Raw genomic sequence first — 25482 nt, 5'->3', positions numbered from 1 at the left:
CTTTGTGGTCTGAGTTAACACTTGAGTCCTCTAAAGAGGCAGTTGCAGGGATCATGTGCAACAGAGGACGTCGCCAACTTCAGGGCTAAGCTCTTGAAGGCTGCTTTCTGTTTTCTCTTACAAAGCACTCTGCACCCTTCTGTCAGATGGGCTCCATAAGTCTCCTGCTGCTCATTGTGCTTTTCGTGTTTGGTAGTAACTTTGCATGATGTATGTGCCTCGAGCACTGGCAGTATTAGGGTTGTATAAATGTCAGACTTAAATTGTTGTTTTGTTTTTTCAGATTTTAAGCTTTCTTTTAACAAAGGGAAACAAAATTTATGTGCCTTGTTGACACATTAATATACACTAGCCAATTAAATCTATGTAAATCAGTAATGTTAGTGTTTTAATGCTTTGGGTAGTGATGTACCACCATGACATTAATGGATACTGCTTTATTTGTGAAATGTAGCAATCCCTAGGAAATACTGATGATGTTAAGTCTTAATCCCTCTACTGTGGTTTCTTCAAATGAAAAGTAGGGCATCCAAAATCTCAGGGAAAAGTATGAAGCAGGAATGGTAATACAGAAGGAGAAATAGCCAGTTTTTGGAGATCTAGCTTATGTTATCTGCGGAATTCAGAATGTTATTGTGTCAAAACCTGCTTTCTGGGGAATTTTCCTTAGTGAGGTATCTATCTGCAACATGACATTAATGTTTCTGCACGTAACTAGAATAAGCAGGCAGCTAATGGACTGCAGTAGACTGGTCTGACTAGAGAGGCACTTATTCTCATGAGCCAAGGCAGCAGAATCTGGCCCCCAGTCTTGTGCCACTGGCTAAGATGCAAAGAAAAATAACTACAGCCACGGAAATACATCTGAACTAACATATTATTGCTTTTAAGTTGTAGAATTGAAAACATATCTTGTGGCAGGTTGAAAAAGGTGGTTTGTGGGCTTGTTTGCCATACTCTGAGCATCAAAGCTTTAAAGGATGTTCCTGGCATTCAGAGTAGTTCTTTTGTTTTTCCAACTGGAAAGAGGTGATAAGACTTTTAATGGAGATGTGTTTCTGGGCTGATATCCATTCCTTTTGGCTGTTTGTTTTCACTTGATGAATGGTCTGACACAGAGAGGATAGTAGGATGTATCTTTTGTCCTGTGAACTGGAAGCCAAATAGGAAAGCCATTCAAAGGTTTGTGGATTTAGAGTGGTACAGAAAGATTGAGGTGTCAAAGCTGTAACAGCCTCTGTTTTACAGACTTCAAATGAAAAATAATAAAACACAGCACAGAAAAAGTACAATTTTTTGTGGTCCATCCTTGGCAAGCTGAAAACTGGAGTCCTCAGCCTTTAATCTCTATTGTGGCTAAAGCAGGTGGGTACAGGAGATGCTCAGAGTGGAGCTGGGACTAGAGAGTTCCATTCACAGAAAAAAAATCCATGTAGTAAGTGGGTTTTAGCAGGCTTAAATGTCATGCATCATATGACATTCTGTGGTGCAGAATACAGCTGACTGATTTTACTGAACTCTGAATAGGGGCATTTCTTTACAATTCTGGGGCTTTTCTGCTATGTGTTAATGAAACTCCCCAATTTCTGGGGAAGTTTCAAACAAGATACACCAAGTGAACTCTGGGCTTTACTGCAAGCTACATTTTGGAAATGCAGAATCATCTTTTTCTACAGCTGAATTTTTATCTAAAAAGTGTGAAGTAAATTACACCAAATGGACTTACTCTTTCAGTACTGTAAAACCATACAAGTAATAAATAATAAGGCTTGTGGCTACTCAGCCCTTCAATTATTTAACTCAGTAAGTATAGGACAGTGGACAGAACCATGATAATGGAAAAGTAAAATTTCTCAGCAAGCGGCAATATTTTAGATTAATTCAGGACAGAAGGAAAAAGCAACCTGTGCAATTCTCTACAGGAACTTCATGTTCTTTCTTGTCAGAGGCTGCAAGTAAAAGTTAACTACAACAGACCACTGATTTATGCAATCAAAATCCTTGGTGCACTGTGCACAGAGCTATTAAGGAGAGAAAATACCAAGTTAGGAACAAGTGAAAACTCTCTGTAAACCCTTCCTTTCTCTCCCACTTTTTGAGCATCAAATTATGATGCTCAACCACAGAAACTACTAATGTAAAGTATTTTTGTGTGCTCTGTTTCAGTAATGTGACCCAGAACACCCACAACTTCTATGATGGAGAAAAGCATGGGAAATTCAGCTGCCCTGGTCCCAGCAGAGCTTGGAGCAGTGTATTCTGTCCTGACCAGTAACACAGAGATGCTGATGGAAAGGTGGTGTTGGTGCTGACTATAGGAAGGGTGTTAGGGGACTCTCCACCATGAAAATATGGCTGCTGGTTTGTACAGTATGTCAGTTTAATCCAAAACCCTTGAATTAAATAAATGGGTGGATTACTTTTTGAGTAGATGGAAACTGAGTCAAAGCCACTGGTACTGCATTTGGTTGAGATGTTCAAAACTGAAAACTTGTGTTTTGCTTTCAGTTTTATTATGCAATTGAAATACTTGGAGTGAATTAGGAAGTTCATGCCTATGTGATTCCAGTGAGTACATCATTCCTGTGAAATGCAGAAGTGTTATCCTTATTTAAGGAGGGGAAATGAGGCATAAAAGGGCAAGGATTTGCCCCAGGACATACAGAAAGAGAGAAAGAGAAAATAACCATTTAATACAGGGTCCTCAAGCTCACAGCACCAGTCCATTTGTTGTTTCTTAAAGTGATTCTCTGTGTTAAATATACTTCTGGTATGTTTTGTAATAAAATTAGTTAAGTAGTAGAGCTGAAGAAATGGGGGGAAAAGAACATTAGGAGGTGATATTTTCCAGAGGTTTAGCTCTAGGAATAACCATTATTATAACATATCAATAATCTAGTCAGTGCTTATTGTAAATGTTAAAGGTGGTACAACAATTAATGGAATTGAGCATGATTAAGATACTGCATCTACCAAGAAAAAGCAAATTGCTTGGTAATCAGTATTTGTCTAAATAAAAGGTATTTTGATATCTCCAAGAGATAAGCCAATAAGTTAAGGTAAAAGGAATGAAAGCACTGGCCGGCCTTGGACCCAGGAAAGCAGCAGTGTCCTGTTCTGTCAGGGCTGTACTCTGGGGGAGGATCTGGAAGTCTGTTAGGAGAATGATATTGCACTTTACTCTGTTAGTAAAGGCCAAAAGGTAAACCATTTTGCTTTACCTAAGCAAGAACCTTTTCTCAAGCACATGAAGCAGAGATGTCAACAGTACATCCAGTGCAATCACTGGGAACATCACCCAGAGCAGGCCAGTGGGATGGTGCTTTGAGGGAATACCTCACCCACAACAAGGAATTAAGGGCTGTGAATTAAGGGCTGCAGCTGGACCACCTTTGAACTCAGCTTCCCACCTTGATCTGGGCACCTGGCTTTGAGGCACCGAGGCAGGGCTGCTGCATGCTGTGGCTTTAAGGCACTGCCAGACAGCAGGTCCTCTCCAGGCTGGAGCACCAGGCAGTGATCCTCTGCTCCACAGGGCTCGCAGCACTCGCTGCTCTCTGCTTAATAACATTTGGCTGCTTATGAGACATCTGACCTCAGCTCAAAGCTGCCTTCCAGCGCGGCAGAGTTCCACCTGGTGCGGGCAGCAGCTGCCACCATGGCAGCAGTGACGGGCTCCCCTGCCGCAAAATCTGCCAAGTCCGGCAAAAAGCATCGCACGGCGAAGCGTCACGCCGGCATCTACACCTACCAGGAGCCACCCCACAGGTAAGAGACTCCCCTCTCTCCTGAAGTGAGTCTGCTCTACCTAGCACAGGAATGGGATCTTGTCTTTTCACTTTCCTTCAGACGGAGCATGGTAACTTGGAAATGAGCATGAGAAAAATCCCTCTTCTCTCTGTTTTTAGATGTATTTCAAACCTCTTCGGTTCTTTTTATTTTCTCAAAAGTCACGCTTCATGCCCAAACGTTGACACTGTACATAAAGCAGTGTAACTCCAATGAGTTCAGGGCATAGCAGAGTAAGAAATCTCTCTATTCTTTTTCTGCGTAATTATAAATTTCCCTTGAATGCCCCTGTGACTGAAGGGACAGGACTGCAGACCAAAGAATTGGTGGTCTGATGAAGTACGTCAATTTTCTTACATGGCATAGTTTAGGCTATGATTTATTTTTAAGTGATTAAAAGGTGTTGTTTTTTCAGCAAAATTGCAGGGAACTTTCCCAACAAGTACATAGCAATACAAATGGGAAACTTCCTGCAGTCCTTCAGATCCCTTCATGTCAGTCAGGGAGAAACAGTCACAGGGTTTTAGACCTAAGCCTCTGCAAGAATGACTATTGCTGCTGTTTCACAGGCTAGCAGGGAATTGCAAGAGCTATAGCTGAGCAAATGTGGTGACAGCATCAGAAAAGACGATTTAATCATCCACAGAAATCTTTAGCAAAGCACATGAACCTTTTTACAGGGAGGAATAATTCTTGGTATGTGGGGTCCCACACTGCCACCCCCCTCAGCAGGGAACAGGATCAAAGGGTGACTGCAATTGAATCATCTGTTCCCCCCATTCTAAGAAGAAAATATTTTATCATTATTACTATCAAAATAAAAGGTGTGATGAATAAATGAATGTTACGTGCTCTTGCTGGAAATGTTTCTACAGCACTTTGTTCCAGAAAAATATACAGAGAGTCTTGCTAGCATGATGTACAAGCTGTATGGCTGGAAATACTCACAAGGGAAAGACTAGGATTTGTGGTGGGGAGTGGAGATAATTTATAATTGAGGAGAAACTGGCGGGGAGGGAAAGAGGCACATCCTGAAGATGGGGAATACATCCAAATTATTAATCAACTTTAAAACAATACTGTCATGCAAGTTCCCCAGCTCACTGCTCTTATGTTGCTCTAATAGGATGGGTCCTGTGCAAATCAACAGTTGGCTGGGAATCTGAATGGGAATAATTTGTTTTGTTTTTCCTCTCGTGGGGTGTGTGCTGGGCTGCCAGCAACTCAGATGACGATATCAGTGAAGAAAAGGCTGAGAGCCATGACCCAGAGCAGATCTTCCAGAACATCCAGTACCAGAAGGAGATTATGTCCAACATCCGCTGCCGGCCGTGGCCGATGAGGCAGAAGCTGAGGGCGCTCAGGTAACGGTGTCTGCACAAAGGTTTTCAGGCTCACTGATTGTGACAGTGCTTGCAGCCTCAGGACTTCTCCAATGTAAGCAGGAAGGGTTTGTGCACAAAAAATGATTAAGAGCTGCTAGGAAAGCAAACCATGAGGATGCTCTGAGATCTGAGAGCCGGCTGAAGGCAGCAGCCTCGGGGTGGACAGTCTGTAGGTGAAGTTGTCTCCTGCACCTGCCTGTGGCTCCCTTTAGAGAGTAACAGCATAAAAGAGAGAGCAAGAAATCATGCTTTGTCTATTACCACTAAAACAGTGTGTCAGCTATTCGGTGATCTAAAAAAAGGCTTTTTATAATGTTCTGTAATACATTTTTAAGCTAAATTGTTTCACTGTGTCCCAAAAAGGAAAACCAGCCCACTGTTTTTAAGGTAATTGCATGGTATGAGAACAGAAGGTGGTCATATCTTCAGGTAACATCTTGGCAGGAAATACAGGACACTTGTAGGTTTTAAAGATATGGTCAGTGTAGACATGTTCCATGGTTTAAGATTGTAATTATTATATTAATAATTCCAAATTTATAATGAAAGGGTGTGTAACTAACTCTTTGGGTGCCCTGTCCAAACTATGTCAGGTCCTTTACCACATGATCTGTTTGAGGCTTGCTTTTTTTTTTTTTTTTCCTTTTTATCTGGTAACTTACTTTCAAAACACTGTATGGTGCTCAGATGGCCATGTAGTCACAAGGAATCCCTACCAGCAGTAAAGCCCTTGTGTAATCTGGGAAGCAAAGAGAGATTTTTCTCTCTTAGGCAGAGTCTGTGACTTGTTGCCTTCCTGCTCATGTTGATGAGATCTCGGTGATCCCCATCCACCTTCTGCTGAGCTCAAAGACTCTGTGTGACCAGATAAACATGTACCTCTTTGCATCTCACAAGAGAGATGCCATATCTACAGAAGAGGTGTTAGTATCCACATGAGATTACCAGACTGTAATGGGGATCTTGTTATTTTATTCATTTGGGTTGTGCCATTTTAAAAGAAATACTTTGAAAAAAGAGGACAGAGAAATAGGTGAAGAGAAAACTTCCCCTGCAGTCTTTTGAATGCTGAGTTCTCTCAGGCAAAATTCTGAGTGGATTTAAAATATCAGTCAAAACCTCAATAATCAAAGGAAAAAGTTTTGCCTGGATGATTGATTGAAGGTTGATGATGAGACAGTCTATGGCTGTATTCCAGAGCATTTGACAACTTTACTGGTTGCTGCTTGTGCAGAATAAGGGCCCTAAGTAATGGAATCAATGTAGAATGAACCTCCACCTTCTTGTGCAGGCAGGCGAAGGAGATCGTGCTGAAGTACGAAGGGAGGCTCACTAGAACCAGAGGTTACCAAGCTGCTGGTGCAGAGGTATGGGTCGTTTTTCTTAAATCTCAGCTCTTGTCTATACAACAGCCATTTGCAGTTCTCATTTACAGAAGCATGTGCTTGCTGTGCCGACTAATTTTGTATGTCAAGAAATGAATGTCCTTCTACCAACGCAGTATAACCTTTCTTTTCAGAGAGTCTACAAATATTGATGCCTGCTGGAGGGGTAGTGGGATATCAATAACGCAGTGCAGTATTCTCTGAAGAGCTATTTCAGCAGCCTCTGGGGCCACAGTTCAATAGTTTATTATGAAAAATGTGTCTAGCTTGTGGTTTGGAAGACAATCCTACAATAGCTTGTGGTAAATACATTGTTAAAGAAGGTTTTTGCTTGCATAATACTCAAAAATTTGAATCAAATCTTAGCAAATCTATTTACACCACTGAAAATAGACTCTGGCCTGAGTTTTTGGAAATTTGAAACATGCAAGAAATTGTATCTAATAAGCAACTAACACAGAAGAGTTCTTTAGTCATCTAAGCAGTCAAGAATATTTTTGTCATCATAATAAATAGACTTTTAATAACTAACTTATCTTAATTCAAAAAGGCAAGGTGGTACCAATAAGCAGTATACCACACATTTTGTTCATGTGAACAAGTGAAAGGCTGCACATGTATCAGTTGTACTGCAGTGTTGGGCCACAGTAGGTTAAAAGTACTACCCTTCAAGGTAGAAAGAGTAAGCTTTCTTTGTTCTGTCTTTGCATGTATGGCAAAAGCAGTGGAAGTAACAAATGCTGTTAAAATAAACACTAATTTTGCCTTTTATGGGAGGGGAACTAAGATGTTGTCTAGAAAGAGAAGTGCTAAAGGTCTGCAATACATGTCAGTAAATCACAGATTGGGCTTGGTGCTTTTTTCATGTTACTCTTCCTTTACAAAACCAGAAGTTTTCATGTAATACAAGTTTGTGTCTAATCTAATTGCCTCTATTGTATTTGCTTGAAGACATTCAGGACAGGGATATAATTCAGCAGTTAATTAGTACCGCTCATTATATGTAGAGGATCTGTATTTTTTTCCTAGCACAAATTAGGAAATATGGCCTTTTCATCAGGGCTAAATTCAGCAAATGCAACAGAATGAGCTGTGGTTTTCCTTTTTTTTTTTTTTTTGTTTGGAAGAGCTTTGTTTGCACATATTTTCTTAGAAAAAAACATGGTGACCAAGGAGACAAAAATTGCAGCACAGCAAAACAAGCACTACATCATCAAAATTAAGAACTCAGTGGTTGAACATGTGCTAAGAACAAAATGCAGCTGTTAAGTGTATATGTATTTAAATTAGGTTTTTTAATTGTCAGAATATATACTGCTCACAACTGGGCAATCCAATCATGATATTATATATGAAAATCGAAATTAAAATACTTTTTACTGTCTTGACACTGAAAGCAACTTTTTTTTTCAGTTCAATTATTTTACACTTCCTTTGTAGTTTTTGTTACATTTCATTTAATGCTAGATGCCTGTACTCTGGATTCAGAGAGTACAAATTATCTGTTCAGGTATGTAGCAGGGAGGAAATGTGGTGATACCTATCAAATTATAATTTTAACAAATACTACTTACACATGGACACATTTGTATTCTTTATGAATCTGCATGACAGCTGGCACAAGCTGATGGAGTCCTTTCTCAGCCCAGAGAACCCTGTTTTCAACTTAAAGCAGCAATTCCAAAAATTCCCATGCAAATTTCCAGCATCTACACTTTCTTTTTTTTTGTTAAAATACTTCTCATTCATGCAACTAAATATCCATATCACCATAAAAATTAATTAACTTTGGCCAAAGAGATTGATTAAATTTTCAGTAATTAAAATGTTATTTACTCCTCTGAGGTTTTAGGAGATTAGATTACATGATATAACATTGACACCGCTGCTGCCTAAAATATAGGTGGGATTTTTAATACCTAGCTGTACTAAAAGTACTTTATAATGCCTGAAATACAAATACTATTTCTTCTGTTGATACTGTGAAGTTATAGCTCTAATTCAACAACTCAAAAACCGTATTGAATTTTGCACAGATGGATTTTGCTTCTTCTGCCATGGATGTATGCACACCCCACTGTGTGCAGGAAGGTCCTCTGACCATGCAAAAAATGAAGGTTGAATAGACTCTACAAAATATAACCATAGGTTTTCTGCAGGTGTTGGCTGTAATACAAAAAGCTGAAAATATAGCACTTAAACGTGCTGCTACTGAATATTCTTCCTCTAAGAAAATTTCCTCTAAGGCACTATGCTCCTCTTAAATTTGAAGTTAGTGGTCTGTTCATTTGCTTGTCCTAAAAAATCAAATTTAATATGTGTAGTGCAGCAGGATTCCCTCATAGATTACCCAGAGTGTAGGTGTCCCAGTAAGAAGGCAAGAGGGAATGGCACCCACTGTCTTTTGTTGGTTCCTTATCGTCTTTATGAGCAAAAGATGTAGATTGGTGGCTCCTCAGAGGTGAATAAAGGGCACTCTGACCCTTCTTCGTTGGCATTTGGCTGATAAACAGAGTCAAGGCATCCTGTCCCCCACATGCTTTGTCTAAAACCTATCATGGTTTGCTTTACTCCTCTTTACCCACAGATGTGCTCTAAGACCTTAGTCATGAATATTTGTAACAATTCTTGTGGTACAAGATAAGACAAGAGCAAAATACTCGTGGGGTTTTTTTTTTTTTTTTTTTTAACATGGAGAAGTGTCATATTTCTCATTTCTCTGCTTTTTTTCTCAGCTTTGGAGGAAGTTTATTCGACTTGCATATAATTTTGTGGTAATCTTTATTCCTTGGGAAATGAGAATAAAGAAAATTGAGAGTAAGTATAAGGATTTAATGGTATTGAATAGTAAAAAACTTGCTAAAATGCTGAGTCTTATGGTTTATTTTTTAATGTACTGAATTAAATAATATTTGGGAGGAAATTAAATGCAAATTTTCAGCAGTGAATGTTTTATTTAAAACTTTGATTTTTCTTCTTCTCTGGGTGCCTTGGAAACTGCACAGTCCTCGTTTATGGTCTTAGTTGGGAGGCGGTTAACTTTTGCAGAAGTCATATTTGTTCTGTTGTATTTCTGAAAACACAGCAAGATGAGGTTTTAGTTTATCACAGACCCTGAGCCAGCATCCTTGGGCCAACGCCCCCACACCTGCCCAGGGTTAAATGTGGTTGTACCACACGTCACCAGCCCTTGAGTCTTTCAATGGACTTGAAAGCAGCCCCTGTTGTTCCCCCAGGAGTGAGGTCATACCTCTGTGCTCCAGTGGTAAAGGAAAATGGATGCACAAGGTCTCCCAGCTTGGCAGATTCTTGCACAAATGCTACTCATAATTATGAGACATCCCCAACAGAATTTGTTTGCAATTGTGTTTTCCTCAGTGACATGTTAACGTTTTCTTTGCTTTGCTGTATTCCCTGTGTGAATAATAGAGGTTTTTCTCTTGGTCTACTATTCAAATAATACTTCATGGATAAATGATACGAGCTTTTATAGACTGTGTAGCTCAGGTAACTATTTTTTGTGGTTTAAGGTCATTTTGGGTCTGGAGTTGCCTCTTACTTCATTTTCTTGAGATGGCTGTTTGGAATCAATATTGTACTTACCATAATGACAGGAGCATTTGTAGTCTTACCAGAGGTAAGAACATGTTGTTAATACTTACAGAAAAATGCTTAGTGCTGCACTTTCCATGCTGAAGGAAACAAACACCACACTTAAAGTCATGCATCAATTTGTAATGTACAATTTTACATGAATTATTTAAAATAAATTCCCCTATTAAGAGGTTTTTCTCTGCCAAAGGATAACAGATTTTTGCTATTAGTTTTAGAGACAATATTTTGTCAACATGGTACTAATTCTTTTAGAGAATATGTTTGTATCTGATTACTAAAATAAAGGACCAATTCCTAAAAGCTGTAATTGGTATAGAGTATGGTCAAGCCCTGTTAGTGTCATTTACAAATGACATAACATCCCTCTCCAGACTCTGGATTATTGTCCATTAGAAAGCATTTAATAGAAGTTCTGAACAACCACAACTTTTAGTTCTTACATGAAAGTAAGGCTGTCATTTTCATTTAACTTTGTTAATTATTCATAGATATTATTCTGCTTCACCTACCCTGTGCTTTAATAATGTTCTCAAGAAACACAGGAATCTCTGATTTTTCTTCTCACTGCCTAAAGTAGAAGAAAAATTAAATAGCTCCAGTAAAAACCAAAAGTAGAGTGGGGGAAAAAAAAAAAAGGTATTCACTTCCATTTTTCTCTTTTTCAAAGGAAAAATATTTTAATTCTGAAATACCATTTTGAGATTAAACACTGTCGGATTTAATTTTACTGACATAGTACCACCCGTGCAGGCAGCTCTTGATGGGTTCTACTGTGCAGCCCTGGCTCAGACCTGAGACCTTCTCTCTCTTCCCCAGCTACTGGCCGGAGCACCGTTCGGCAGCACCGTCAGCAAGACCATCCCCAAGGAGCACATTGAATCTGCTCAAGACCTGGACACCATCTGGTCACTGGGGGCAAGACTCAAACCACTCTTTCTTGTTTCACTATTGCTGTTCCGTTGCAATCCTTAGTTGCTGCTCTTACTGACAGTCTCTGGTCTTTGCAGGGCTACCTCCAGTACTCTGTTTTGTTTTACGGCTACTACGGTCGTGACAGGAAGATTGGGAAAGCTGGATACAGGCTGCCTCTTGCCTACTTCCTTGTTGGAATGGCGGTGTTTGCTTACAGCTTCATCATTCTTCTCAAAAAGTAAGACCTCCCATCTATTGCTCTTCATAAGCTTGTGTGTTCAGGCAATCGGTGATGGTATTTATACCACTTCCTCTGTATTTATTCTGTGCAGTTCTATTAAAATATTCAAGCCTGCTAGTATCAGGGAGGCAGAATGAGTTTAATTCTAGATTGCTTTTTATCTTACTATCATTAACTTCACTCTCTGTTCCATTTCCCAGTCTATAAAAGGAGGGCAGTGCAAATGATCATCTGTGTGCTTTGTGTTTGTGTAGTGTTACGCCCAACACTCACGGAAAACCCTTCTGTTCTCCTCTTTTCTGTAATAAATATTGCTATGTCAGAAATTTATGTTTGAAGTGTAGTGCTTTCAGCATTATTATTTCCTTCTATTAAAATACAAATATAAAAATAACCTCTTAGTTGTAATATCATGTATGTTGCTTCAGCAGCTTACTGTCGAAGGGGCAGGAGTAGGAGTTACTTAGCAGAGAGAGCAAAACTGCCAGTGCTGACCATAAATCCAGGGATGTGCAATGCTTGGAGAAGGGGCAAGGTCAATCTATCCTCCCCTGATTTGCTTTCCCTTCCCTTCTGGATACCTATTTATTTGGCACTTTGCAGTCCAGGGACATTTTAGCGCTGCCTGTAATAATTCTCAGTTTTGAAGTCAAACCTTTTCATTTATTTCTATTCTATCTCCTGGTTCGTGCCAGGGGTCACTGGTATGTCTGACACTGATCTATGCATCTGCAGTTTCTGGATATGATTAGCTGTTCTCCTTCTGACTTAGCTCAGTGACTCTTTCCCTAGCTAGGTACAATTCCCCCTTTAATGTTGTCCTTTCAGATGCCCTTTTTTCATAAGCCATTATATTTCATTTCTTACACTTTGCAATATTCTGCCTCCTTGCCTACCTGAGATGAGTAGGAGGAGTTTTCTTTCTTTTTCCAAAGGTCTTTAAAATAGCATTGGGTTTCTATTTGGCAATAACAGATATTTTGAAGGTGTGAACAATAGGGAAAACAAACTGATCTTGTCCATGATCACGAGTTATGCCAAACAAGTTTGTAATTACAGTAACAGCAAACTTAGTGATGGTGTCTTCCAGCTGGATCCTACCTGGAGATTGTAAAACTGAAATATGTCCACAGTTCTAGGGAGATTTATTTGCTTTATTTGTCAGCTATAAAGATTGTAAATATCAAAATGCCCTTCCACAGTGAGTCACATCTGCACTAGATGTAAACTGAAGTTAATGTGCTGAACCTCACCCTATTTTCTGTTCTTCAGAAAGCTGCCAAAACCGACACTAATTTCTGCAAACCTTTTGTAGCTCTAAATGAAGAGACATCTGAAAACTCTAAACCAAACCAGTGGTTTTCTTCATGTTCATCTTCACACACCAATAGCAGTTAAATGTTTGTTATTTTTTTTACAGAATGGCAAAGAACTCAAGAATGAGTTTAGCAAGTGCCTCTGATGAAAATTACACTTTCTGTTGGAGATTGTTCTGTGCTTGGGACTATTTGATAGGAAACCCTGAGGCTGCAGAAAGCAAAACTGCTGCCATAGTCAACAGCATTAGGGTGAGCAACTGACCTTTGAATTATTTCAAGTTGATTTGCTTGTTAATCTGTAAGCCTTGTAAGTCCTTCCTCTGACTCCCTCGCACTTTCTTATGGTTTCTGGCATTCATTTACAGATCTGTTTGCCTAGGGGAGGGCTGGCATCACACCTGTGTGCTATTGCAGGCACATCATACTTGCTGACATCTTGCCCCAGCAAGGTCATTGTGTCCTTCTTCGGGAGAGTTTCATTTAATGCCAATGTATGTGTGACAGGAAATTATATAACTAGAAACAAATTTGCTTCTGATGAAATTTCATTGAGTGTTAGAATCAAATTCATGTTAACAATTGCTTTGAGAGGAAAATATACAACTTTATAAAATGTGTAATTGTTTTTATGCAAAGAGAGTGTGTTATGCCTTAGAGATTCCTTTACAACAGGTGGAGAAGCAGAAACACATCTCGTATTTTGCAAGATGTTTTTTAAAATGGTAATAAGTTTTATATCTCTCTCTTACGGTTTATAACTTCCTGGACACAAATTATTGCTCTTCTTTATTTTATCAGCTATTATTCAAGCTTCCTGGAGAGGGTCATAGCACCAAGCCTGTTGAAGTTCATCTGTACAATGCTCTTAGTCAAATGGTTTAGTTTTAAATAGTCCTATGAGCAGCAGGAAGTTGGACTCACTGATCTTTATGGGTCCCTTCCAACTTGAGATGTTTTATGATTTTATATTTTATTTCATCTCTCCATAACAAACGGGGAGACATCTTACAGCTCTCTCAATATTAGAAAACTGCTACAAATACAGATGTTTTCCATTTAGAATTTAAGAGCATATGTGGTGTTATCAAAAGTAATTAATTTCCCAAATTTGGTGTATTCTCATTGTCATTGAACAAAATTACTTCAAATTGTGCCAAGAATAAATTAGTAAGCTATGACATTTAGGTATTTCAATGAATGAGGTTAACTTCTGACATTTCTGTATTATACTAGTGACACCCAGTTTCTGTAGGTGTAACCTGCAAAAAATCTGGTAGTGTAAACCCCTGGTTATATCCCCCTGAACATGCATGACCAAAAGTGCACAAGTATTTGCTTACTGTGTATTTGTTTCTCAGAAATCTCCTTCAGTATTTAAGCTCACATATGACTGCTACAAAGCAATGAGGACAAAGAGGTATTTCTCTGCTTGCACTTCCAGGATGTGATGTTTTTTATTAGTATACCTTAATTTCTGTGAAAGATATGTGCATTATTTTTGCTGGATATTATTAAAATGGTAATGCTGTGTTTCTTTCAAGGAAGCTATACTGGAAGAGCAGGAAAAGAAGAAAAGCAAAAACTTGTATGTATATGAGATCAGAGGTACTTTTCAAAGCACTGTTTCGATGCAGATATCAGTGCTAATCTACTTGTCTCGTACTTCTAAACCATGTTAGAAATGACCCCTGGTGTCGTCAGACAACCTACTGTATTGGTTGTATTTTTCTTTTTTTTCTAGGGCAGTGACTATAACCTTAAGAATTATTGCAAACATCCTTGTGCTTCTCTCACTTGCTGGAAGTATTTACATCATTTACTTCGTCGTGGATCGATCCCAAAAGTTAGAGCGCATCAAAAAGGAATTGACTCTATGGGAAAAAAATGAGGTACACTGTCTTTATGCCACCTCTGTGGTAGAAGCAGGATTACTGTCTTGGGGCTGTCTGTAGCAGGTGTGCACATAGGTGTAAATCACAAGAGATGAGCCAGGAGAAATGAGGAATGAGTGGTGCTTACCTGGATCCATCTTCACTCTCTTGCTCCCTTTGCTCTGCAGACAGGTGTTAGTGGAGCTGAAGTGGGCAGGGGGAGGCTGCAGGTCCTCATTTCACAGAGACTGCTGTTCTAGCAGGTCCCTATTTTGTGAGAACAAAACTTAAACTCTCCTGTCACTTACAATTCTGCTTTTGCACCCATAATCGAGCTGAACAAACACTGGGCTGCTGGACCAGAAAGGAATCGATTTTGACACCAGTGGATTCCAGCTGGGGGATACCAAATGTTGTGTAAATATTTCCATTCAGAAATGGAGAGTAGGAAGTGATTTGGTATGGAGAAGCCACTCATTCATTTCAGAGGAAGACTCTGGCTTCATATTTCCCACATATTAAGTTTTTATTTTAATTAATAAAGTAGAACTTTAAAGCTACAATATCTAGAGCAAAAACTTCTGAGTGGTATTCCAAATCTATAACTTTGGATCATAACTACTCTTATTATTAATGTCAATAACAAATTTTTAAAGCATATCCTCCAAGAAGAGCAATCACCAAAGCATGTGCTCAGCAGTATTTCAATCAGCACCCAAGGTTCCACAGAGGTTCTACATAAAAAGCTACAAAAATGCTGCATATTTCTGTTCTGTAGGTAAGTGTGGTTGTGTCACTGATCACAATGATTGCACCCTCTGCTTTTGAACTTGTGGCAGCTCTGGAGATGTATCATCCAAGGACCACTCTTCGCTTCCAGCTTGCCAGGTATGGGCATTATGAAGTGTAGAAATATTTGGGGAAAAAGGGAGGAAGAGACAAGGTATATTCTGGTCATATATTTTAGTCCAGCTAAACCAGAGAATGTATGAGAATTCCATGGGATAACAATGCTGATAACCTGTATCTTATTCTGTTTGCAGGGTTCTTGTTCTATACCTGGGAAACCTCTACAGTTTAATCATTGCACTCCTGGATAAAGTGGACAGTATGAGTGTCACTGTAAGTTTAACTTGGAGTTTTCTGATGTATAAAGCTAGCAGACTTCATAGATAGAATTCCATTTATTGTGATTTATATGAAGTCAGATGACAAGTTATTTGAAATTGATTAAAATATATTACAGTTCAATAGGATTGTAACGTTAAGTTCAGTAATTTACTTACATTTTTTTAAATTAGATTTTTAGGATAGGTAGATCCATTTGACTTCTAATGTAACAAGATAAATAGATTTCTGTGCACAGTTGAACTCTTAAAAAAAAAAAAAGCTATCACTTTAGGGCCAAATATTTCCAGCTACCTAAAATCAGCTTTCAGTCCTGTCCTTACAAGTTCCATCTGATTCTGTGCACTGACAGCTACTTAACAGTCACCTAACTGCTGCTGGAAAATATGTGAAAGAAATGTGTGTAGAAGGGACAGACATCTGCACCTATGTAGAGTTAAAAAGTAGCTTTGGGGACATTTATTATTTCAGGTCTCCAGCGTTAACAGCAATGCAAGTAATTCTACCACCTCCTTAGCAACCAAAACTCTTTCTAAAGACGACAATGTAACTATTCCTAATGTACAAATTAAGAGAAGCGGCATTGTCACACTGGAAGAGCATCGCACTCAAGACTTGATGGTCTCTGAATCACTGGTTAACAAAACAACTTCCTTTAACACCCAGAACCCACAGGATCAGTGCTGGGAGACGTATGTTGGTCAAGTACGTAACTGTTCTATTATGTCATCAGCTTATTCCTAATCCATATTTGACAAAAAATTAAAATCATGTTGTGCTGTGTTCAGTTTTAGAGCTCTTCTTCGTATAAATTCCAGAATTCAGCTAATTTAGCTAAGGATTGTGTAGAATGAGTAAAGGCTTTGCTAAGTCATAAGCCACAGATACAAGCTTGGATTTTGTTTGATATCTACAGTATGTTTAGTGTTATACAAATGTTCTTTTGCCAGGCTTTGGTCTCTGTCTTCAGCTCTGCACAGGCAGATCTGTATAGATGCATGATATGAATCCTATTTTAATAGGATATGTCCTACTAACTCATACAGAGAAACATGACTATAAAAACATATAAGCAACAACATGCACCCTGTGCAGATTCAGGTTACTGCCTCAATACATGGAGATGCAGACCCAAAACAAGCATGAGATTGTGCTCTTAGTCATTTGTACAATATATCTGAAGTCTCTATTAATTCTGCCTCAGTAAATCACTAGAAAATCAAGTGCTCTTCACTCCTTCAGAGGAAGAGAAGACAAGAACAAAAGGTTTCAAAATACCATCAGTTTGTAGGAAAGGGGCCAGTTGGGTGGCAATGCCATGTTCCCATAGTGGGGTGAAGAAAATCTGCAGATTTATTATGACACTTTTTGCTTTCCTTTGTGTTAAGGGTATATTATACCCTTTGTGTTAAGGGTATATTATTTGTGGCCTTTATTTTGAATGACTGTCAGGGGCACTAACGCACAGAGAGAGAAATTTTAACCACACAAGATGCAAAAGGTGTAATTTGAGGCTCTGGTCTCTTTCAGTCACACTCATGTCTAGGCCACTGGGTTAAGAATGATGCTGGTGTGTTTTTGACTTGCCGAGCTCCTTGTTTCAGTGAGCATATTAAAGGTCTTGTTTGAGTGTTGGGAGAAAAAGACCTCTCCTAGTTTTATTAGCCTGACTTCTATTCTCATACACCCCTCTTTCTTTTGTACAGTCTCACAGGAAATAGAGGGGTTTGAATGTTTGGTTTTTTCCCCAGAATGGGCTAGTGATGTTTGGAACTGAACCTTTTCTATTAAATTTTGTATTTTGAAAGCTCAATTAAATATAGGATAACCACATTCCTTTGTAAGCCCTAGGAAACTGTCTTTTACGGCTTGATGATCCTATGCCATTGGGGTTTGGGTTTGTATGAATAATAGGATTTTTCTCATTGTGAAGCACTTAGCAAGTATATATTGCAACAGTCAGTTTAATAAAGGACTTGGTGAAATAGAAAAATCATTCTGTTCTAGTTTCACTAGATAAATTTTCAGAACAGTCATTAAAAACAAAGTTTGATACCATCATAGTTTTATTGCTGCAAGTAATAGAAGGCACCCTTGATTATATTTATTCTCTTTACCAGAACAAAGACAAGTAAGGGAAAAGCTTAAAAGGAAGTAATTTATATATTCAATTCATATCTTATCAGAATACTGAGCTGAGCCAAAAATACAAGCACAAATGCAAAAGAGCCATATGCAGTCCATTTGCCTTCAGAATGACTCAGTATGTGTGAACAATGTGTATTTCAGGAGATGCTAAAGCTTTCAATTATCGACATGATTTTCACAGTCGCAAGCATCCTGCTAATTGATTTTTTCCGTGGACTGTGTGTCCGATATTTAAGTGACTGCTGGTGCTGGGATCTAGAAAGCAAGTTTGTAAGTACAGTCCTTATTTTATCAAACTAAGATGCTGAAGATGGGTGGGCTCCTTTCCTCCGTACTGAATATCCTTGAAGTCTTGGCACAAATGAATAATTTCTTGGTAGCACACATCTATAAAGGCACAGCTCACACTGAGTTTAAATTGGAGGGCACAGGGTAAATGCTGAGACTGAATGTTTTTTTCTCAAGCCTACTCCCATGTCTCTGGTGCATTTTCCCAAAATGAGATCACGGAGCAATACCAGAGTCAAAGGTGAGACAGAGGGCGTGGAGTTGCTCCCTACTCTCTTCTGTAGCTGTAACATCTATTTGTGACAAAGATAATGGTCCAAGAAACCACAACAAGCAGCAAGCAGCCCTTTAAGAAAACTACAGTGAGTAATACTTGGTTAGCAAGAAGCTGTTGTTGTGGAAGGCTGAGGAGTGTTCTTTGTCCTTAACTAAAGAAGTGAAGTAAACTAGAGAGGAATTAGTTCATTTAATCCCTGGCTACAGAGTAGGTTTTGCTGTGTTCCCACTGCCTGCCAAAAGTTGGTAGTTGATCTGGATGTTTCAGGCTATGTGCTGTCTGCAAATTAATTCAGTCAAATGCTTCAAATAAATGTTCTGAAAACAAGATAAAGACAGAGGTATTCATCTTACACTGTGTTTCTTGCAGCCAGAATATGGAGAATTCAAAATTGCAGAGAATGTATTGCATTTGGTCTACAACCAAGGAATGATCTGGTATGTAGCCCTTAAGTGATTTTTCTTGTTCTTTGCTGTCTGATTGCTAAGTCAATCTGATGATTTCAATGAAACCTATTCAAGTAGGATATTGGTAATGTGGTCTTTTACATTGGCAGATTATCTATTAATAGTGAGCTGTTGTTTTCTTATTTGGGGTGTCTTCTTTTTTTGTCATTCAAATGGTTTCTGGCAACACTGAGCACTGACATGACATTATTTTTGCAGGATGGGAGCTTTCTTTTCACCTTGCTTACCAGCATTCAATGTTCTCAAGTTGATTGGACTCATGTATCTCAGGAGCTGGGCTGTGCTAACGTGCAATGTACCACATCAGCAGGTTTTCAGAGCATCTCGGTGAGTCAGGATGAGAACTAAAGACAGGAAATGTGCATATGAATCAAATTAAGGAGATTTTAGCTCTGAAAGTTGACAATCAAATTTCACAGTAATACTGATAGCAAAGGTCTGTGGAAAAAAACAGTCACTGAGAAACTGGAGGTCTTGTAAAGCAGGGTAGTTGAAGATATGCAAGAACTGAAAAATATGTCAGGGAATATTCCTAGACAGCTATATATGGCCTGACATAAATGCTTTCTTTCCATACAAATATACTCAAGCACAATAACCTAGATGTGTTAACTGTTCCAAGTCCTATTTTTTCATGTTTCTCTCCTTGAAAGCTGTGAAGTAGATTCGTTTTTTCTGTTGCATCACACAACAGTTTTCCCCATTTTTCTTTTATCATGATGAATATCTTAATTGTTTACTCAAAATGAAAATAATTTAGGGCATCTTTAATTCTTAAGAATCCATTATTTCTAACGTGTTTGGAAGATGACTCAGTTTCTGCCAGTGTTCTTTTTCTCCCCCAACACAACTGAACAGTAAGATCAGTTTTTATCAAAGGCTGCAGTAAACAGTTCTCTGGCTGCCGCAGAGGTATCTGGAAAGCACCCTAAATAGGATTTTGATCATTAAGAGTCTGTTTATACCAGCTCTGTCCAGACTTTCTAATTATAGCAGAACAATTTTAATGTTTCAGAAATGTAGATCTTGATAGGTAGATACAGACTTGAACCTTTTAAGTTGCCTCTGTTTTTCTCTCTGATTAGTATAATCTGAAACTTGTTGCACCTTCTTGCAGGTCCAATAATTTCTACTTGGCCATGTTGCTGTTTATGTTGTTCTTATGCATGTTACCAACAATTTTTGCTATTGCCCGCTATAAACCATCTTTAAGCTGTGGTCCCTTCAGGTGAGTTAGAACAGACTAATGAAAACTGCAAAGATTCTATTTCCCCCTCTCACAATAAATGCTTTTCAGCTGCCCATGTTTTACAGTTTAAGGTTTAATAACGTGAATATGTCAGTGTTCTGACATACAATTTGCTTTATAGACACAGTTCAGTTATGTTTGCTCGGTGGCACATTGCATTGCATTATGTAATCTCCCACACATCACTGTCTTGTGTCTCAATTCAAGCACCCTCCAAGCTTCGTGAATGCTTTTGTGCTTTGGAAAAACATTGTTTAAAAGCAACTAATGAACAAGTTGCTTTTATTTTTTTAAATTTTTTTCCTTTTCACTATAATGTTCCAAAGTAGTTTTGGATGAAACTTCTTGTTTATTCGGTACAACATTGCTTAACAAATGTACCTAGGATTACTTACAACTTAATTTTACCTCTTTTCCCCCCCATCTCTTCTAGTGGTCAAGAAAAAATATATGATATCGTTTCTGAAACAATTCAAAATGATTTTCCCACGTGGTTCAACACAGTGATTACTTACATCAGCAGTCCTGTGGTTGTCCTCCCTGCACTACTACTTTTATTGTAAGTACTTTGGTTTTCACAGGCAGGTTAAATTGATTGTATTAATACTGGCCCTATCTCTAGAGAGTCAAATGTTGACACTGAGGAACAAACACTGCATTTTTGCAATTTTATTAAGCATACGTGAAAAAAAAAATCCAACACCTCACTGAATATATGGTGTATGGATCAGACAGGAATAACAGTATGTTAAAGACTGTAACTGCATTATCAAAAGGAATTTCTTGTTTTGGGATACGGTGTTAGAGCAAGCTCACTGCATTGTGTCAAGTCTTGCAGTGCTGCTTTTTCCAGGAAGTTCAGTTCACTTTCAAGAGTTCCTCAGAAATAATTTTTCCATTTCCTCGTGGTCTTTAGTTCAGTTTATGACAGTGAACAGGGCTTAGTCTGTCATTTAAAGAAGCTACTCAGTCATCCCTATTTCTGACAAGATAAATCAATTATGACTGTCTGCTCTTAAGTGTTAATTTAATATAACTTGCTGCAGACCCTCCAGTGGAAGTCTTTTCTTACTTAGATTCTAAATAATTGTTCCTAGCTGGGAATTAATATCAACTTTGAGATGTTTGAAATTCACTTTGCTTCTGTGAAATCTCTTTTGTCTTGCATGTACCTTTGTACCGTTTTTCTCCCTGTAAACTAAAGACGAAGGCAGAGTTTGTTCTACCAGTGGGCTTTTCAAACAAATGAGAAAGATCAAGTCAACACTTCCTATTTGTAACTTTTTTCCTCTAATATCCTGGTCACGTAAATATGAACATATTTACAAATTTAAATAAATCTATTGACTGCTTCAAACTGATGGCAAAGCACATATGTAAATATTTGTGGTATGAAGTCTATGAGACTACTTCATCTGAAAGCCAGTGTAATCCATTATGTCAGGCCATAATCTGCCAGGATCTGCTCTCAGCTGTGCCAGGGTAAACAAGGTGTTATTTCACTTAGCTAACAAAATTACATTGGTATGAGTGTGCAAGCTCAGCCTTAATTCTGGTGTCTCTGTTCCGTAACCTTGGACTGGGGAAAAAACCACAAGACAATATTTAACAAAATTATGTGTCCAGAATTTAAAAAAAAAAATAAAAAATCTAGAAATACACCCAGGGTTACATGGACAATGAAAAGAGCTNAACCACAAGACAATATTTAACAAAATTATGTGTCCAGAATTTAAAAAAAAATAAAAAATCTAGAAATACACCCAGGGTTACATGGACAATGAAAACACAGGTGAAATTAGAACTGCTGTTAAATCTATTTTCAGTGTCATTTATTTCTTTTATGTGTTTGCTTGAAAGAAGGCTGTGATCGATTATTGTTGTATAAGAAAATGATACAGAACAACTGAACCTGTACATCATTTCAATGACCTATAAACCCTCAAAGGGAAACTGTCAAGAATGTTTGAAGTGACTAATATCACCTCTTTCACTTCTAGCATGCTAATCTACTACCTACAAAGTATTGCAAGATCATTAAAATTCACCAACAATCAACTGAGAATGAAGATCCAAGCAGTAAGTACAGTGCAAAGCAATTTTACATGTGATTTGGTGGGTCTTCAGCAAAGTTCAAGCCTAATTAAATCCCTAAAGTCACTTCCAGTGTTTCATAATGTAAAACCAGTCCTGTATGTTTCATCTTTACAGAGAAGTAGATTTACTCTCTAATCCATAATAATTTACTGCTTCTCATTCTTCTGAATGTATTTTAGGAAAGAACTGAAGATAAGAAAAAGGTGGTTCAGATGGCAGTAGGTAAGTAGGTGAGCTTTAGAAATGCCACTATTAATTAAGCATTTGGATGCAAAACCATTTTGATTTCTCATACATGTAGGGAGCTATAATTACATTTTAAAAACTGTATTGCGTATGTTGAGAACTAGATTGGGTATTTTGAAAAGAGGTAATGGCTTGTTGCGCAATTTGGAATCCTGCAGTGCAACATCCAGTGTTTTTTCTATGTCCCCAATACTCCATCTATCATGTACTTCAGTATGAGGATCCACCCCTTTATCACTATGTCTCCCACTGTGGCACCAGTTTCTCTTTTCTGAACCCACTGGGTTCTGTTGGCATTGGATCCCTGACTGAAGGAGGAATTTGTGCCATTGCATTTACACAGTAGCTTCTAAATGTAGAGACCTGGATAGTTCCTGTAATAATTTCTATTCTCTAGCCAGAATCCAAAATCTGGATATTAATGACAAGAGACCAGACCAAGACAATGATATTGGCCAGGAGTCTTCTGTTCGGTCCTCAACTCCCCGAAAGAATGGCAGTGTCTTGAACTTTGAATCTCCTGCGAGCAAAGGCACCAGAATACAAACCATTTCCCAGTCCGTGCCCCAAACCGTGCCCTCAACTGATGTTGCAAGACCTGTCAACGCAACTCCCACAACTTCAACCTCTTTAACGCCAGCTCCCTCCATAACAAGTGTACAGAAACCAAGAAATGATCATATCACAAGCAGGTAAGTCTGCTTTGGTTTTGAAATGGCATTTATTCCAGCAGCTCCATGGCCTACGTGTGTTTATTCATAAAATAGCTGTGTTTATTTACCAAATAGCTGTGCATTCAGTCTGTCTGGAGCTGTTAGACAGCTGAGAAACTTTTTAAAAGCAGATTAGTTCAGGGATACCATTCATATTGCTGGTGACACCACCTCCTTAACACTCGCTTGAGATGGGATTGCAATTAGTAGTTGATGGAGTTTACACATACCTTGAGCAAATGTAAATACTAAGCTTCCCCTCGGGCACATAATTAAAATAGTTTGGGTGGGACACTGTTTCCAGGAACAAGACAAACACAGTAACAAACGCTGTGCAGGTCTAGTTGTAGGGCAATCAGTTTAGAACATCAGCCGATGGATGCTTTAAGCTACCTGCTGTGTTTTTTTCCAAATGATCAGATAAAAAATAGTTCTCAGAATAATAAGAAAACAGAAAGGGAATGTAACATGAGAGGTCAATTGCCTGCTGCCTTTTCCCCGGGAAGAACAAATATACCTCCTAATTTCTAGGGTATGTTTCTCAAAATGGTTCTAAAAATTTGGAACAGTGGAAATATGACGATCTCCAGTCTTTCAACCTAGTGTTTGACTTCCAGAGCAACGAATTTTTAATATGTTTTAATTACATTAATTGATAAGTATTTCAGTATTTTCTTTCCTTTTTTTTTTCCTTCCGAAAGATACCCAGGTGTTGTGCATAGGAGCACAAGTGAGCTCTGCAAAACAAAGTCCTGCACACCAGTGACTTTCAAAAAGCACACTGAAGATATTCATTCTGAGCCTCTCTTCAGAAAAGCCATTCGGCAGGTAAATCCGGATGCCCTTGGGGCAGGGGCTCCTGTTTTTGTGGAATGCAGACCATATGCTACCAGGTATTTTTTGGTTAATGAAAATGAACCCCGCAAAAAATCGCTCCGTTCTACCTCCCGACTCCAAAGGCATTTCAGAAAGGAGGAATCAGGAGACATTATTGAGTTGTATCCACGCCATGTCAGAAGATACGTGGTTCGAACACCACACGAGATGTATTCCTCTCATCCTAGTGAAGATGACGAGGATGAGGAAGAACTTGGGAGACAATTAATGAGCAGATCTCACCGCCCTCGCTCTCTGTCTGATCTTCGCCCAGCACCACAGTTTTACATCGGGGAACATGCTGCCAGAGTGCATTGCAAATCCTGGGATGATGGTTTTGAGCTGGACCTGGACAGGCCTCCATATGCTTACAAAAAAGTACACCTGAACTACCCTGAGCCCCGTGTGAAACCAAAATCAAAGCAAAAACAGGAGCAATCTCTAACAGAATCTGATTCCATTTCCATTGAATCCAGCAGTGATCCACAGAACAGCAGCAATGACCAGTACATCCAGGTCATTCACAGCAAGGACAAGTATCCAAAACCTGGAACAAAACTCACCAAAAAGAAATCAAAAAACAGTGTTGATCTAAGTATGCCTGAGCCTAATGAACTGATATGCTCAAATGTCTGAGAAAGTGCCTCAGCCTTTTTGTGTTTTCAACAGGTATATGTGCATTTATTGAATTTTCTCTTTGAGGTCTACCAGAGTAATTGTGACAATTAGTAGTCTATGTAACAACCTGTATGCAGCCACTTGAGGTGGAAAAAGCATAGTTAGCCTTGTGTTTTACTGTACCTTGCTTTAATATCTCAACTGACATGTTGCAAATTTTGTAAGAGAAAAATATTCCAAGTTGGTCCTTACTGTTATGCTGTTAAAAAACCAAAATATCCACTTACTGGAAAATCAGAAGCTGTGTACCTGGGGCACTTGCTTTAAACCAGTACAAAAATACATGAGATGAGGCTTTCTCTATCTGACAAGGTCACAGCTAAAGATGCTTCCACTGAATAAATTCAGCTGGGAATCAGCTTCCAACAAATGGAGTTACTGCTTAGAGTATGACATCTTCATGTGCCTTATTTGAACATACTACGGCTCAAACAAATCCGGGAGAAAAAAGTTAATTCGAGCAAATAGTGAGGTTTTTTACAAGGCCCTGAATAGTAATCTCTGGGTAATGCAGTTATTTGATCACAGCAACGCGTGCCGTGCCTGCCTTCTAGATTAACTCCTAGATCCTCTGTTAACTTTCTGGTGAAACTCAGCCCAGCCTGATAAGCTTCTCAGGAGTGGAAAACTTTCGACCAATGGCCTTTAAAAAGCTCGCTTCATTACTCCTAATTGAATTCTAAATTCTATCCCGTTTTTTCACGCACAATTGCAGTTTTACACTCTCTTTAGACGCTGAAGATTTTTATCCCCCCCCGCCCCGTGTCACTGGGATTGGGATCACACTATGGCGGGCGT

General features: G+C 38.7%; 1 protein-coding gene across 1 annotated transcript; it reads left to right on the top strand.

Moving 5' to 3' along the window:
* Positions 1-3658: 3658 nt before the first annotated feature.
* TMC3 (transmembrane channel like 3) lies at positions 3659-25154 on the top strand. Its single transcript, XM_017804955.1, has 22 exons — positions 3659-3768; positions 5010-5153; positions 6466-6541; positions 9295-9376; positions 10090-10196; positions 10991-11089; positions 11182-11324; positions 12748-12895; positions 14188-14231; positions 14388-14535; positions 15296-15405; positions 15561-15639; positions 16117-16350; positions 17935-18063; positions 18728-18795; positions 19024-19152; positions 19943-20053; positions 20508-20633; positions 22075-22153; positions 22351-22393; positions 22815-23109; positions 23832-25154. The coding sequence occupies exons 1-22, from the start codon at positions 3659-3661 to the stop codon at positions 24640-24642; spliced, it is 3315 nt and encodes a 1104-aa protein (XP_017660444.1). The 3' UTR covers positions 24643-25154.
* Positions 25155-25482: the final 328 nt, after the last annotated feature.

The sequence above is a fragment of the Lepidothrix coronata genome, unplaced genomic scaffold (genome assembly GCF_001604755.1).
Source record: "Lepidothrix coronata isolate B3197 unplaced genomic scaffold, Lepidothrix_coronata-1.0 Scaffold11, whole genome shotgun sequence".
NCBI classification, from domain to species: domain Eukaryota; kingdom Metazoa; phylum Chordata; class Aves; order Passeriformes; family Pipridae; genus Lepidothrix; species Lepidothrix coronata.
This window is presented reverse-complemented; position numbering and strand designations above follow the sequence as displayed.